Consider the following 16,045-nt stretch of genomic DNA (forward strand, 5'->3'; position numbering starts at 1 on the left):
ATACAAGGTACTGTCTTTCAGACTGTCCACAGCACCTCAGGTGTTCTCCAAGGTCCTTGTAGTAGTTGATGCCTACCTAAGGAAACAAGGAATCGTCATCTTCCCATACTTGGATGACTGTCTCCTCAAGGACCCATCCGAGACCAACATGCTCCGAGCTGTCCATATAACAGTAGACCTGTTCCTGAAGCCAGGTCTCCCTGTGAACCTAGAAAAGTCCACTTTAATGCTGGTACAACAACTGGAATTCATTGACGCACAGTTGGATGCCATACAAGCCAGAGCCTTCCTACCACCTCACAGATTTTTGGCTATAGTAAAACTGGTATCTAACATAGGAGTTGGGGAGCACATCTCCACAATCTCACAGTGCAGGGCAGATGGTTGTTGACTGAATCCACCCTATACATCAATCTCCTAAAACTATGAGCGGTCCGCAACACCTGCCAACATTTCCTCCCTCTACTGGTTATCCTGCACTGATATCCTCAGATAAACTGGTTGGTGCTTTCCAAACACTGGAAATGAAAATCCAGTTTCACAGTAATATGCAGTGATTAAATGTTCAATCAGGCATATAAGTTTGGCAGCTAATAAGTCCTTGAAGCAAACAAATATTTTTATTATTGGTGCTTTTAACCTTCTCTTGGCAGATCCCCATTGACCACTGCACAGAGAGTTCATCCTTCAAAGTTAATGTGCCTATGCTCTTTTCATTTAGGGACAGAGTTTTAGTTTTGGAAGCGATGCTAGCCAAACAGGGATGCAGGAAACACTGAAGAGTAACTTTCTGTAATTTACTGCCAGTTTTTTTTGTTTTGTTTTTTGTCTTGTTAAATTTATGAAGAAGAGCATCAGGCACAAAATACACTTATTTTTATATATAGAGATGTTTTTAAATATCTCCTGCTGCACTTTCCCAATTAACTTAATCTTAGAATACTGACAAAATAAAGAGTTTAAGAATTACTTTTTAAAAATGATTAAATGTCTCTCATTTTGGGGTTTACGCTGCTACGTAGTGTGGGAAGGAGGCTTGTTCTGAATAGGTGATACAACTTAGATTGTAAGCTCTTTTGGGCAAGGAGGGTCTTTTCTGTTTGTACAGCGCCTAGCACAATGGGTCCTTGTCCATGACTAGGGCTCCTAGGAGCTACAGTAATGTAAATAATAGATTACCCTACCCTAATTAAAATTATATTTTGTCAAAAAATGATACTGTGATGGTTATGTGAAAGCAAAATCTTTAAGAAAACCACTAGTTCATATTAAAAGGAAGTACATACATTAATATTTCTCTATTAATGTGTGTTTATTTTCCTAAAACACTACTTCTGAAATCACCCAATATTAGAAACACTAAATGACAAAAAGGTAAGCATCTGAGCCTCCCATTGTGTTTCTTTTTTCATCTTTTGGCCTCTATTCACATTTAGATCTGTAATGTGATTTTTTGTTTGTTTGTAACTAACTAGAGATGCAGCCACTTTTACTGGGTATATGAGACATTATCACGATTTAACTCGCAGTAGTACATAGGAACCACAATCAAAAATAAGGGGTCCACAGTACTCAGCATTGTACAGATAGGTAACAAAAAGACAAGTCCTACTCCAGTGAGCTCACAATCCTCTTGGCAGACAGGATGCAACAGGTGGAAAAAAACAGACAAATGGAATTGGGAATGGGCTGGGAGGATGAGGTAAACAATGAAATGCACAGAGTTTAGAAGAGAAGCCGAAATCTGAGCTCGCCGCTTGCCTAGCTAATGATGGACTGAAGTAATTTTTTGTTTTTGTTTTTTAGGCAACATGAGACATAGATTTAAGGGAAGTATTTAAGAGCATAAGGTGGTGGCTTTATGAATTTTAATAGGTTCTCTCGTGTCCACAAAATAGTTTTTCAGACATCACAACTATGTTTGTGCATCTGCCCCTCTATTTCCCCCCCCCCTTTTTACTATGCTACCAAACGGTAGTTGTACTCTGATGCATTCTGAGAAAATCTGGGTACTTATCCAATAGTGCCCTAGCCTTCATACACTCAATCCACCAGCTGTGTGGCATCAGCAGCACATGGGGCAATGTCCTCAGGGGTGTTCTACGGCAACGAAAACTGGGCAGAAGGCTGCCTAGCTAAACTGGTTATAAAACATGGAAGTCCTATTTATGTTGCAAAACAAAGTGTGCTGAGTCCATTACATGAAGACAGCCATGTTCCAGCCCCTGTCTCTTGGCACAGGCAAGACACTGTTTGCTGCCACGGCTATTAACAGTATTTTAATCAGGTAGTGTGAGGAGAGAGAGTATTTAGAACCAGCCATGGTAGTAATTAATTACTAACTCAGTTAAAAGTTGTAATTGGCAGGGCCTTACCTTATATGCTCCTTGGGCTGTGGACCTCTGTCTTTATCTGTCTTGGGTAGTTCTGAGTACACTGTCAGTGGTTGTAGTATGATATAATCTATACAGTTTAGGAACACTTAAGATGCTAATTGTGCACACATCAAAAAATGGTCATGTGTCTCTTTAACCTTGTCTACACTAGGAAAATTAGCTCTTGCTGCAACAGGTATCAGAAATGGGTGCCATTCAGTGGTGCGCAGTGAAATTGTTTAGGCATACAGCAACTTTTTAGATGACAGATGAAACAATTTATTTTCTAAAAACCTACCCCAAGCAATTAATAAACCAGATACATGTGTTTTGGCAAATACTAGTAGTCGAATATAATGAAAGCTGAGAATATACAAATATGTGATTATCTAACCTTTCTGTTGAAACTGAAAATCCACTCTTCTATCTTTTTTAAGAAACTCCAAGGTGTAGAAATCTGGTAAGCTGCGCAGATACATAAGCAATTCCCTTTTGATGATCACTCAAGCCAATTTGGACAGGCATTTGCTGTGCTGAGTGCTGTATGTGAATGTCTTAATGCACTTCGAAGCTGAAAAAGACTGTTCCATCGTGGCAGTAGAGTAGGGAATAGTCAGAATGAAGGCATCTGACTTGTTGACCTCAGACAAGCAAAGTATGTAAATCCAGCATATGAACAGTTCCATACAAGTCCAAATTCAACTTTCCCTTGGAGCTGTTCTGAGTTGTATACAGCAAACAGTTCGGAGTGCAACTGACTAATATAAAAAATACTGAGGTAACGTACTTGCAGAGATATGAGACTATCAACTGGAAAATGTGTATGGAGCTCCTTGAATCTTTTTGGAGAGATTCAGGTTTCTCTACACTTTCAAATCATACTGACATCTGTTTGCTGACATTGTCAGTAACCTCAAAGAAGAGACGCTTACATGTTGCTTGGCCTTCTCTTGCTCTCCTTTCCTGAGGTTCAAGTGCATCTTGCTCTGACAGCTCTTTCCCAAACTCATCAAAAGTTTGTCACTTTGGTGAATTTATTCTGTCTCACAAATCTGCTGAATACAAAACCCAGTATTGTCCATCTTGGTTTGAAGAACATCAAATAACTCTCCTGTCACTTCAAATATGTCACTCCAGAGGCAAAGAAGAAACATAAACTGAAAATCATCAAGCATGGTCAGGAAAGTCTTGGCTGAGGTGAAAGACAAGCATTCCAATCTGCTGGATTTTGCATTACACTTTTGAAGAGTTCGATCAGAGCTTCTTTGCTCTGCTTAACAGTTTATACAAGCCTTGAGTGAAAATTTCATCTTGTGGTACAAATAGAAGGCAGGCTTCATTTAGATACGTTTCAAAGAAGTTCAGCTTACTTTGGAGATCAAGAGAATTTTTTGAAAAGAATCAGTCATTCTCTGATACTGTATGCTGCAAAACTGAGGGCAGGATTTAAAAAATGAGCATAGCAATGAACAAGAAGTGCACAGGGGAACTTTTCACAAATGTGTTTCTGAAGTCCACTTATGTGACCTCCACTTACTGCTGCATCATCGTATGTCTGAGCTACCAACTTGTCACTGAATGTAAACTTCTGGCACACCATTTCAACATAGTGATAAAGGCCAGCCGCAGTTCAATTGTTGCTAACTTCAGGAAAACCAACCAAGCATTCTGTAGCATCACCATTCTTGCTCACATAATGCAGTATAGTCGAAAGCTGAGACTTATTGGCGATACCTGAGGTTTCGTCCAGTAAAATAACAAATGGCATTCCTCAATTTCTTTGACAATGACATTAAATTGGACATTAGTTACTGCTTTGAGGTCATTTTGAATTCTGTTTGATGTTCCCAAAAAAACAGTAGAGGTTTCCAGATGCTGCTTGAGTAAATGATTGAACTCACTGACTAATTCTAAGATTTTTACATAACTGCTCTGTCTCAGAGAATCATCTGATTTGTTATGCCCATGAAATGCCAGCTCTTGTTCTCCAAGATGACCTACAACGCAAATTAGTTGTTGTCAGAATCAGGCTATTTAGCAAATTATTTCATGTGTTGTCTCACAGCAGTTCTCTGTTGCTCATCTAAGTGAAGATCAGTGGAAGCTTGTCCCAATGTTTGTAACTGTATACAGGGTGCTAGGTGTTTCTGGCTATTTCATGATGTCTACATTTTGTACATTGTTAGGTCATTGTATCATGCCTTATTCCACGCTTTCTTTTCCTTGACAAAAAAGTAGACAGGGCCAGCATTATAGCTTGTTTTTGCACACCTACAGATCCATTCACATTTATACATTGCTTCGCTGAAATGTGATTTCATATCTTTTCCTGCTTTTCTGTAAGAACTCACTAATTGCAATTTTGGTTTTGACCATCCATTTACTATTTGTTTTAATTTAGTTACTTGCACTAAATTAACTAATTTTGTACTAAACTGATTAAGAGTTTAAGCCACTAGCTTTGGTCTATCACAGATGATTCGTTTGTACACTTGCATGCTTTGTATATTGTACTCTTGCAGTGGGAGTTCTCTCTGGCTTGGTCTCAGCTGTAGGATAGTACTGGTGAGGAAAACATAGTAACAGTGATCACTGCCATCCCCTTCCTGGGCATACTTGATATTCTCTTTATTTTCCACACTTGTGTTTTGCCATTAATGAGACACTATTCCAGCAACCTGCGTGGAACTTTAATCTATGCCTTCGGCTTTTACAGAGAAATAATGTTTTGTAAAGTGCTGGCTAGTCAGAGTATATGGTACAGAACAGAGAACAGAAGAACATAAGCATATAAAAAGACATTTTTCAAGGATGCACTTTAAAACAGGAAAAGGATCAGGTGTGCTAATGAAGTGGAAATAGTAGGGGGGACATCTTGGTTTTTAAGCACCATAAATATTTAAGTAGATTTTGTTTTAGAAAACAGTAAAGTTTCAAATTAATTATGTATATAACTATCTAGGGGCTTTGTTTAACATGGCAGTTGTGCATATAATTTGTCTATAGTGTGCTATATGAATTTCTATGTTCCTCTGTCAACAAGAAAATTTAACAGAACTTGGCTAGTGGCTACCACTGACTGACTGCTGCTTATCTTGGTCCCACTCTCCAGCACATACCTAATGTATTCAGTTACACATTTGCATGCCTGATGTTCCACAAAATGGCGTCCTCCACGCAGTGTTTTCTTGCATGTGTGGTACAAGCTAGGTCACACTGTGTGGAGGATTGATTTTAAAATGGCATCTTCCATGCTTGTTTGGGCAATGGGTCTGGACAGAATGGAACCACAGGCAGCTAGTTTTTCTGGGGCATACAGTGCATACATTGCATGCATGGATGGCACACCCCTGGTTCAACTGAACCAGGGCTGGACTTAGTTAACCGCACTGGTAGATAAGAACAAACAAGGTTCAGTTGTAGTTCATAAATGGTGAGTAAGCCCAGGATTTCTGCAAGTTTACAGAAAGGGGGTTTAGAGCAAGAAGCATTTATTAATATTTCTTATTTGCCTATTAGTATTTCAGCTGTTTTAAGTTTCATGTAATTGAATAATTTAGATTTTTTTTTTTCACTAGTCTGTGCTCCCTGTGACACAGAAATCCTGCCAAATGCAATGCTTTCTTTTGCTGTGAATTAACTACAAGTTGTATGGCCGTATAGATATGAAATGTATGGCCACATAAATATGAAATGTACAAGTGCTGTTTCATTGGATGTATGCCATATTTCATAAGGCTATCGAGATTTAACTCTTGTCAAGGTATATCCATTTTTCTTCTGTTTACTGATGACGGAAATGCATCATCATTAGTAGTTGGCAAGTGAAATTACAGCACTAAAGATGAAGTTGTTTCTGATCTAGCAGCTTCTCAATCCTGAATCACAGATTTGGAGGGAAAGATATTTAAGGAATCAATCAATTGTAACTTATTTTTTTAGAAATGTGTTCTACACACAACCTCTGACAACTTGATCTGAACACATCAAAAACTTCTCTTAGTTGCAAGTACTGCAAAGAAGGCAGATTTTTCTAGGGGAAAATTTATTTCTTCAAGGTGAAATGTAAATCTGCTTTATGAAAGAATCTAGCAAACCTCCCACCCCACTTCCCAAATCTCACTACTTCATTTAGTGTTCAAAAAACAATGTGTGGGGTCCATTTCTCCCTCTACATATGTAGTCCAGAGATTATTAGATTTCAGATCATGTTATTGCTTGACACTTCAATTGTGCATAATAAGGAACCTTCAGTATGAGCACCAGTGAAACTGTATAGTATTTTTCTTTTCTAAAGGTGCTTATGTATGATTGGCCCAGGTCCTGCAAAAGGTTGGAGCTTGAATATAGAGAGGTCTGTATTTTACAATGTGAAGTCATGGTTGATATCTGTAATAACAAAGCTTCATGGTTGTGTAGGTATTTATGAAAAAGATGGCATGTCAAGAAGCAGTTTCAGGCTGTATGTATGTGAATGTATTCAGCTTCATTCTTAGCATTATTGCTGCTTTATTTTTAAAAATTGTAATATATTACCATTTTTGTTTGTCTTAGGTCTCCGGGTAACAGTGTTGTTAACATCCTCTCTCATGGTGTTAGGAGCTGGCCTAAGATGTATACCACTGTCAGACCTAACAATAAGAAAAAAGTAAGTGGAGAATGAATATATATACATATATAATATATATATATATATATATATATATAGGCGTGTTTTAAATGTCCCTGTTTTTGCTGCTGTTCCAATGCACAGTAATGTCAACACAGGTTTTCCGTATCAGACTCTGATATGTAGAAATACCCATTTAATTTAAACTAGCTGTATTTAACACTTTCTTTGTTTCTCAGAATCGATTTTAGCATAATTCTTTTACATGGTATCTGAGGATTGCAAAGCACTTTATGAACTTCAGTTAATTAAGCCTCACAGCACCCCTTGAAGATAAGCATTAATCTTAGTTTTACATATGAGAAAACTGAGGTATAGAGAGGTTAAGAAACTTGCCCAAGATCATACAGTTAATTGTTCCACATGAAATAAAAATACAGTATTTATTTGCAAATGTTAAATAAGTAGCTTACATTTTACGTATTGGACTTCTGAGGTCAAACACTGAGGCAAATGAACTAATATGAAAGTGCCCCCTTGCATACAGTATATTACAATTGTCATTCCTAGAAAAATTATATTTTAAAATTACTTGCTTTCTATGTTTTTGAAACGTGTGCTTAGCACATGGGCAATGTCAGAGTTGGGAATAGAAAGTAGTACCTTAATAAAGTCACATAAATCCAAACTGTTCAGTTGTGCCTTTCTTTAGAATGTCTTGAATTTGGAAGCCTGTCCATAGTACTGGATAACAAGTCCTATTTTTATGGTCATGCTAAATGACCATTTGTTGTTCAGCCATCTTTATTTGTCTGTATTTAATACACTCTTGCCAATAAGAGGCAGCATAGTAATACATCTATACAATACATTTCTTTTTCTTTAGAAAAGTATAGTAGCATTGACTTTTGAGTATTTGTGTGTGTGTGTGTGTGTATCTTACTATCTAGAAAAGAAGTTAATTTTAAATGATTTTTTGGTCTGGAAGTGTCTCCTTGCTTTAGAAACTCAGTGGTGTGTTTAACTTCATGTCTCTTTGCTTTCAATAATAGGAACAGGACAGTTGACTTTCTCTAGGACCACATGTATTTGCTCTTTGTGGATCATTCAGCAGAGAACAATGAAATAAAAGGAACTTTTTTAATTCTCCTAGCCTTGCTCCTGAATTTCAGCCAGCCATGTGCTAGTGCAGAGTACTTGCATTGCTCCAAAATGAAATATCAATGTGGAAACTTTTTTGCTGAGGAAAGCATAGTGGCTTTTATTTTTGAAATGCCATGTACATTGTAGGGCAGAGATTTACAGACTGCAAATCAGGTAAGTTGTAAAGAGAGAGTTGGATGGTTCTGGGGACAGCTAATGAGATGAGACATCTAGGTTATTGATTCTAACTGAGACCAGGTCAGTAGTGAGTAAAGTTACCATAACCTGATGACTAGCCACCACCTAGGTGTAATGTGTTGATGATTTCATTCCAATTCTCCTATGACAATTATGTATATTACAAAAACCATAGGTACCTCTGATATTAACCATCTTTGTTGCTAGTTGCAGCAGGTTATTCAAGGATTGAAAGGGCTGTGAAGTGAGGTTGAAGCATGTTGTCAAGGCAGCATGGGGGGGGAGTTCTTGCTGATTGCCCATGCTGTACCTGTTCTGTGGATATGTAGCTGTACTCAGTCTACAGCTCTGTCAATCCTGTATCTCTCACCAGCACCAAAAATTAAATATTACAAAAATGTCAAATAGTTTAAATGCAGTGGAGTGAAATATTTTGTACTCTTCCACTTTTAATCTGCTTTAGTAGGGTTACAAAGCACATAAGCACCAGAGATAATGTATTCTCAAACTGCAGGGTTACTTGTGGAACAAGTTTCTTGAGAAGATCAGATTAATTAAATCAGCCTTTTTGAGTAAACTTTTCCACCATGTCCACAATGAAGGGAAGAGGGGGGAGAAAAAAACCCACTCCCTTATAGGTATTTTTTTTCACCAAGAGCGTCTTAAATTAGAGAAGGGAGAGCAGCTGAAGACTCAGTGAAGACCAATAAGGACCTCATCATCCATATCTAATTTATCAGGGAAGCTCTTAGCTATTGTGGTGAGGTGAGCTACTGAAAACCAATAGATCGATCGGTAGCCTGAACCAGAATCCTGATGGAGTAGGTTACTTATTTCATTTGTTTGTGCTGTGAAAATATATATCATCTCAAATTGAAATTGATAAAATTGCTAACTATTTTGCCTGTTCTATCAAAGTAGAGAGGGTTTGGTTTTTTTTGGAATTACAGTTCTACCTATGGAAATCGTTTGATCTTTTAGATTGTGTGATAAAAGTATACACAGGATTAATTATTTCCCAACTGTGAAAAAAGGCTGTTCTTTTTATTGTAGATTTCTTGTGACAGCATAACTGTTCACACTGTACATGTAGCTATCTGCTGTTAACTCTGCATTTTGAGGCAGAAGACTGAAAGCCAAGTTACATCACTTGAGAAATCTTTTAGCCAGTAAAATTGTGCTTATTGAAGTAGGCATTCTTGGTTTATACAGTTTTTTGTTTTTTAAATTTTGTAACAGTTGGCTGTGCCCTCAACTGTGTAGTTATTCCAAATACGTATGTACAGTGTGTATGGTAACACCCATTGTTTCATGTTCTCTCTATATATAAATCTCCCCACTGTATTTTCCACTGAATGCATCTGATGAAGTGAGCTGTAGCTTACAAAAGGTTATGCTCAAATAAATTTGTTAGTCTCTAAGGTGCCACAAGTACTCCTTTTCTTTTTAAGATTAACAGGTTATGCTTTGGCAATACTTGAATAGTTTGTTCCACAAATAAAGTTGTCTTGAATTGAAGACTGATTTTCTTCTTTATAATGCCTATTTTAGAAGGTGGTATAAGTGAAATTCTTTTAAACATTTTTGAATATTCTGTAATGATATTATTACAGTCCAAGGAAGAAGCTATAGAAACATATGTAATGGTTACCCATGGGAGAGTTGCAATGATGATATGATGAATAGAATTAGAAGAATGGTTTCTGGGTTTTTATTTTTATTTTTTTTCAGTCTCGGCTTGGCCTTGTAGACTTTCCATCCCAAAAACTTTGGCAACGTAGTATTAAGGTTGCTCAAGCACATTTCCTATCAAAGCTGTCACTAAAAATTGAGGAGTTCCATCCACACTGACTCACATGCTTTACTACATAAACAGTATAATCCCCAAATATAGAGTCCACAACAAACTCCTCAGTTCTAGTGTGTAACCACCCACAATGTACATGTCCAATACCTCAAAGTCACACTCAAACAAAACTTAATACTGACCTCAGCTGACATGTGTCCTATATGCATAGGCGTAGTGGTAAAGTCTGTAATGTGACTTGCATGTGAGAAAGTATGAAGTCAAAATTAAGTTTATATGACTGAGGAATTACATTATGGATCTGTTCCCAGGGCAGCTGATCCTTCTGGTGAACCTACAAGAGGGGGATCTGAGTGCATTAGCAGGACTGTCAAACTAGGACTCCATGCCAAAGATTAATAAATCTAACAGAGGCTGGACTGAAGCTCATGGATGAAATGGAGAGGTGTGTATATATAGTGGCATGAGACTTGTGGACCCAGGGTACACAGTGGTGCTAAGGATTGGTGGTCTCTCACGCCTATGTAGTTAGGATGTAGTAAATGTAATGTCCATTATTACATTTAAAGAACAAAAAATCCTCCATTAAATTTATGTAGGCTCAGACCAGACACATCTAGACTTTCTCAGATAATTGCTGTTGTAAGTGTCAGGGATATTATGGTAAATTTGTAAAATTGTAAAAAGGTTATTTAAACAAATTTCTAAATGTGATGAAAGCCTCCACATCTCTTATATGCATATTTACATTGGGTTTCTTCTTATCTTTTCAGTTTGCATTGAATCTAAAATATTTGTGATTGATGTGAATGCAAAATTTTCTCCATCCAGTAGACATCAATATTTATTCTACTTGTAAAAACAGACTAAAGAATTTTAAATTTTGTATGTAAAATGGAAATGCTCTGTGGATTTTCTTCTTTATTTTTGTTTCAGAAGTGTTTCAGTCCAGAAACACTTGTCTACAAGGGAAAGATTTTACCAGCTATGGTGGTGTAATTATACCCACATAGTTACACCAGAATAAATGTGTTCGCATGGACACACTTATAACTCTGTTAGTTTAATAGTGGCTTTTTTTAGATTAGCTTAGAACCCATCCAAAGTGACATAAACCAAATAGGGGAAAATATGCTGTTACACTGGAATAACAGCATACACAGAGGGAGTTATACCAGTATAATTATATAGCTATAAATCGCACCCTAGCTGATACAGGTATAGTTTGTCATGTAGATAAGCCCTAAGATCCTTCATGGTTGATTTGGATTTGAGTGTCAGTCTCAGGGCATGGAGGGTCATTAGAGAAAATTGAGCATTGGGCAATGCCTGCCTGTCTGAGGAGACATGGAGTTCTTCTGTGTTATAAACTTGGAAGCTTAGAGTACTGTCTAACAGGAAGGTGCAGTGTTTTACGGACAAGTGCCAACCATTTTATGTCTTAACTTCCAGGAGTGCTAAAATGCTTAATACAAAATGATCAATGGCTCCATGTCTAGTTGGCAGCCGGTATCAAGTGGAGTGCCCCAAGGGTCGGTCCTGGGGCCGGTTTTGTTCAATATCTTCATAAATGATCTGGAGGATGGTGTGGATTGCACTCTCAGCAAATTTGCGGATGATACTAAACTGGGAGGAGTGGTAGATACGCTGGAGGGGAGGGATAGGATACAGAAGGACCTAGACAAATTGGAGGATTGGGCCAAAAGAAATCTGATGAGGTTCAATAAGGATAAGTGCAGGGTCCTGCACTTAGGACCGAAGAACCCAATGCACCGCTACAGACTAGGGACCGAATGGCTAGGCAGCAGTTCTGCAGAAAAGGACCTAGGGGTGACATTGGACGAGAAGCTGGATATGAGTCAGCAGTGTGCCCTTGTTGCCAAGAAGGCCAATGGCATTTTGGGATGTATAAGTAGGGGCATAGCGAGCAGATCGAGGGACGTGATCGTTCCCATCTATTCGACATTGGTGAGGCCTCATCTGGAGTACTGTGTCCAGTTTTGGGCCCCACACTACAAGAAGGATGTGGATAAATTGGAGAGAGTCCAGCGAAGGGCAACAAAAATGATTAGGGGTCTAGAACACATGACTTATGAGGAGAGGCTGAGGGAGCTGGGATTGTTTAGCCTGCAGAAGAGAAGAATGAGGGGGGATTTGATAGCTGCTTTCAACTACCTGAAAGGGGGTTCCAAAGAGGATGGCTCTAGACTGTTCTCAATGGTAGCAGATGACAGAACGAGGAGTAATGGTCTCAAGTTGCAGTGGGGGAGGTTTAGATTGGATATTAGGAAAAACTTTTTCACTAAGAGGGTGGTGAAACACTGGAATGCGTTACCTAGGGAGGTGGTAGAATCTCCTTCCTTAGAGGTTTTTAAGGTCAGGCTTGACAAAGCCCTGGCTGGGATGATTTAACTGGGAATTGGTCCTGCTTCGAGCAGGGGGTTGGACTAGATGACCTTCTGGGGTCCCTTCCAACCCTGATATTCTATGATTCTATGATTCTATGAAAATAGTAATGTCCTCCTGTGAAGGTGATTGTTTTGTTTTTCAGGTTTGGGCTGTGGTGTGAGGCTCAACTCATAAATACTTTTACAAATTTACCATAATATCCCTTCTTGATATTTGGAGAGAAGACTCCAAAGAAGTGCAGAGTATTATCCTATTCTTTTACATTTCTCCTCATATGGCAGCCCTTCCTTGAGACTTTGTTTCTTTATGCTGTGTCTCATGATTAGGCAATGACACAATTGTTTGTTTTTGGGCATGCAGCAACTCATGTCATATTGGGTCTTTTAAAATTTGTTCACATTTAGTGAGTTATAGGGTTTGAGAACATCTTTAATAGCACTGAAAGAAGAAAAATAAGGCTATTGAGCTGGGTTTGTTTAGTTTTCCCTTAGTAGTCTCTTAATAACAAACGTTGAAAAGAAGCTTTCATTTCATATGGCCCCATCTTTCAAACTTGGATAAAGCTTTGACCAAAAAAACATTGAAAGTATATGACAGCTATGATGGCTGTACAATAACATGGTGTTATGATGTGAGGATTTGAGTGAATTTGTCACTGTACTGTCAGGGGGTCTCGCTATACTGTTATGTTGTTGCCTTTTAACTGTCAGTATGTCTGACAGAGATGTCTTGTCTTGGCCTGATATTGTAGTGTTTGTTTCATTGCAAATCCTTGTCTTTGTCTTGGCAGGCTTTCAGCAATATTAGTTTAAAAGTAACTACACTTTTTCAATTATTTTAACTTTAAAAACAAAACCCATTGTTTTTTCACAACATTACTAGTTTTTTTTAACATAGGTAAGAGAAGAGATATACCCAGTTTTAGTATCTGAGAGATGTTCTGATCTGATGTGGGTCATTTCAAAGTCAGCTCATTCTCTAATAACATGATAGATTGTGATGAGGCTGCAATAAGAGTACACCGACTGCTCCCAGAACTTCTGCATGGAGACATAAGAACCACCACAGGAGAGAAGCCAGAAGGAGGAACATCAATCGCTTGTATGACCCAGCAGCAGCAGCATCCAGTATCCAGAAGCTCTCCTGGTCAAACCGTCCTAAGGCTATGAGAGAGATCCTCGTGTGACGGTGCTGCCCATGGGAGCCAGCTGAGGTCACTCAATTAGGGTGAACGGCAATCAGAATGGGGCAAACAAACCCCAAATGCTGGTGGATATTCCAATACTTAGATTTACCAAGCCAGCACAAAACAGCTTCTATAGTACCTCACTGGTTACTCAGAAGTCCAAATAATGCAGTTCCCTTAAAGTACCCAGCCTCAGGCCTCCATCCAGACACACATGTCAAACATATGATGATAAATTCTGAAAATCTTATTTCATCATATAAAAGAAAAGGTTCTCCTGACCCCAAACGACCAAGCCTCAGACCCCGGTCAAATAATAACATAGATCTTACCCCAAATACATGCTTACAGTCAATTCTTATTAACTAAACTAAAATTTATTAAAAAAGAAAAGAGAGAGTGTTGGTTAAAAGATCAATATACATACAGACTTGCATTCAATTCTTGAGGTTCAGATACATAGCAGAGATGAGTTTGTAGTGGCCAAAAGTCCTTTTAGAAATAGTCCATAGGTTATAGTCCAATGTCCATATTCAGGGTGACTCCAGTCAGTGACTGGGGATCTCAATCCTTGTGGCTTAAGGTTTCCCCCCTTGAAACCCAAAGCAGATCTGAGATGAAGAAGGATCGTGTCCCAAGGTTTTTATACATTTCCAACAGCCTTCTGGCCTGAGAAAACAATAGGCTTAACTTTCCTTCTTCCAAACATCATGGCAATTAGCACAGGATAATTTATCCATTAAACAATTCAGATACAGGTTATCACAACCTTCAAAGAGACATAGACAATAATACTGTTTCACTCACGTGTCTTCCTAAATGTTGTTAATCCTCTTTTGATCTTTGAATCAAAGCTGTAGCAATAGACAAGACTTGTTTGCTTACATCAGAAGACCTGAACAAACATCTACCCTTCTATCTCTAACAATGCAGGCTTGCATTTCAAAGCTCTATTTATTTACATATCTTCCTAACCAGTCTTTAAAGTTCGGTCATGGGTCAGGTCAGTCTGTGAGTTAATTTGAAATGAAAGTCACCTTTCAATGAGATATTATATTACACTCATAACGTCACACCTCGACAGGCCTTCATCTTACTGCGCAATCCCATCAGAGAGACTATTCTCATACTTCAAGGGTGTGTTTAACCGTGTAGCTCAGAATGACGTGTAGCGTCCAGAGTGCCTTCGTCCTCTACCTCGTATTGACTGTGCAGGGGACCTGGAACAAGACTTTACATCACAGTAAGTAGAGACCAGACACCAGACTTACAAAGACCAAAAATGCAGCCCCAGGAAAAGATGGCATTTGCTATCACGTCCTGAAAAAACAAGATCCCGGCTGCCTGGTATTAACTGCACTTTTTAACAAATGGAAGCAATTCTGCCGTACTCCCAGCTCCTGGAAGAAGTCTGTGACAGTGCTCGTCTACAAGAAAGGCGAGCGAGATGACCCCAGCAACTGGAGACCTATCTCTCTCTGCTCCAACACGTACAAACTGTATGCCAGCTGCCTCACGGCTAGGATAACAGACTGGTCAGTGAATGGAGGAGCCATCAGCTCCAACCAGAAAGGCTTCATGTCATGGGAAGGCTGCTATGAACACAATTTTGTCCTTCAGACTGCTGTCCACATGAACAGGAGGGCACAGAGGCAATGTGCCTTAGCATGGCTCAAGCTGACTAATACTTTTGGATTGATGCCCTACCAGCACATTTTTGCCACTCTGAGAGTTTGGGATGCCTGAAAACTTTCTCCAACTGATCCAGGAACTTTATGAAGGCTGCACCACCACCATCCACTCCATGGAAGGAGAGCCACCTGAAATTCCTATCCATAGTGGCGTGAACCAAGGTTGTCCCCTCAGCCCCATTGTTTTTAACTTAGCCCTGGAGCCGCTCATTCGAGCCATCTCCAGCGGGCTAGGAAGTTTCGACCTGTACAGCAACAGCCTGAATATCCTGGTCTTTGCAGACGGTCTGGTCCTGATCACAGACAACCCCGAGTGTCCCCAACAAATGCTTGACATCACCAGCCAGTCTGCCAACTGGATGGGACTCCGCTTCAGTGCTAGGAGGTGCGCATCCCTGCATATTAATGGCAGTAGAAGGGTCTCAGTTCAGGTGACGTCTTTTCAGATCCAGGGTGAACCTATGAACTTCCTCGAGGACAGGAAAGCATACCAACATCTTGGCACGCCCACGGGTTTCCATATCCAACAGACACCTGAGGATACCATTGTGGAGATCCTACGAGATGTGGCCAGGATCAACGACTCCCTACTGGCACCACGGCAGAAGATCAACGCCTTGAACACCT

The 16,045-nt window shown here is 39.1% G+C and overlaps 1 protein-coding gene across 3 annotated transcripts in view; it reads left to right on the forward strand.

Moving 5' to 3' along the window:
* The window catches only part of SLC49A4 (solute carrier family 49 member 4), a 192,901-nt gene that overhangs the window by 62,576 nt on the left and 114,280 nt on the right, over nt 1-16,045 (forward strand). For all 3 annotated transcript variants that reach the window (XM_073305105.1, XM_073305107.1, XM_073305106.1), the window contains exon 2: nt 6,930-7,023. In XM_073305105.1, coding sequence (XP_073161206.1) covers nt 6,930-7,023 — 94 coding nt within the window. The remainder of the gene's footprint in view (nt 1-6,929; nt 7,024-16,045) is intronic.

Source organism: Lepidochelys kempii, chromosome 11 (genome assembly GCF_965140265.1).
Source record: "Lepidochelys kempii isolate rLepKem1 chromosome 11, rLepKem1.hap2, whole genome shotgun sequence".
NCBI lineage: Eukaryota > Metazoa > Chordata > Testudines > Cheloniidae > Lepidochelys > Lepidochelys kempii.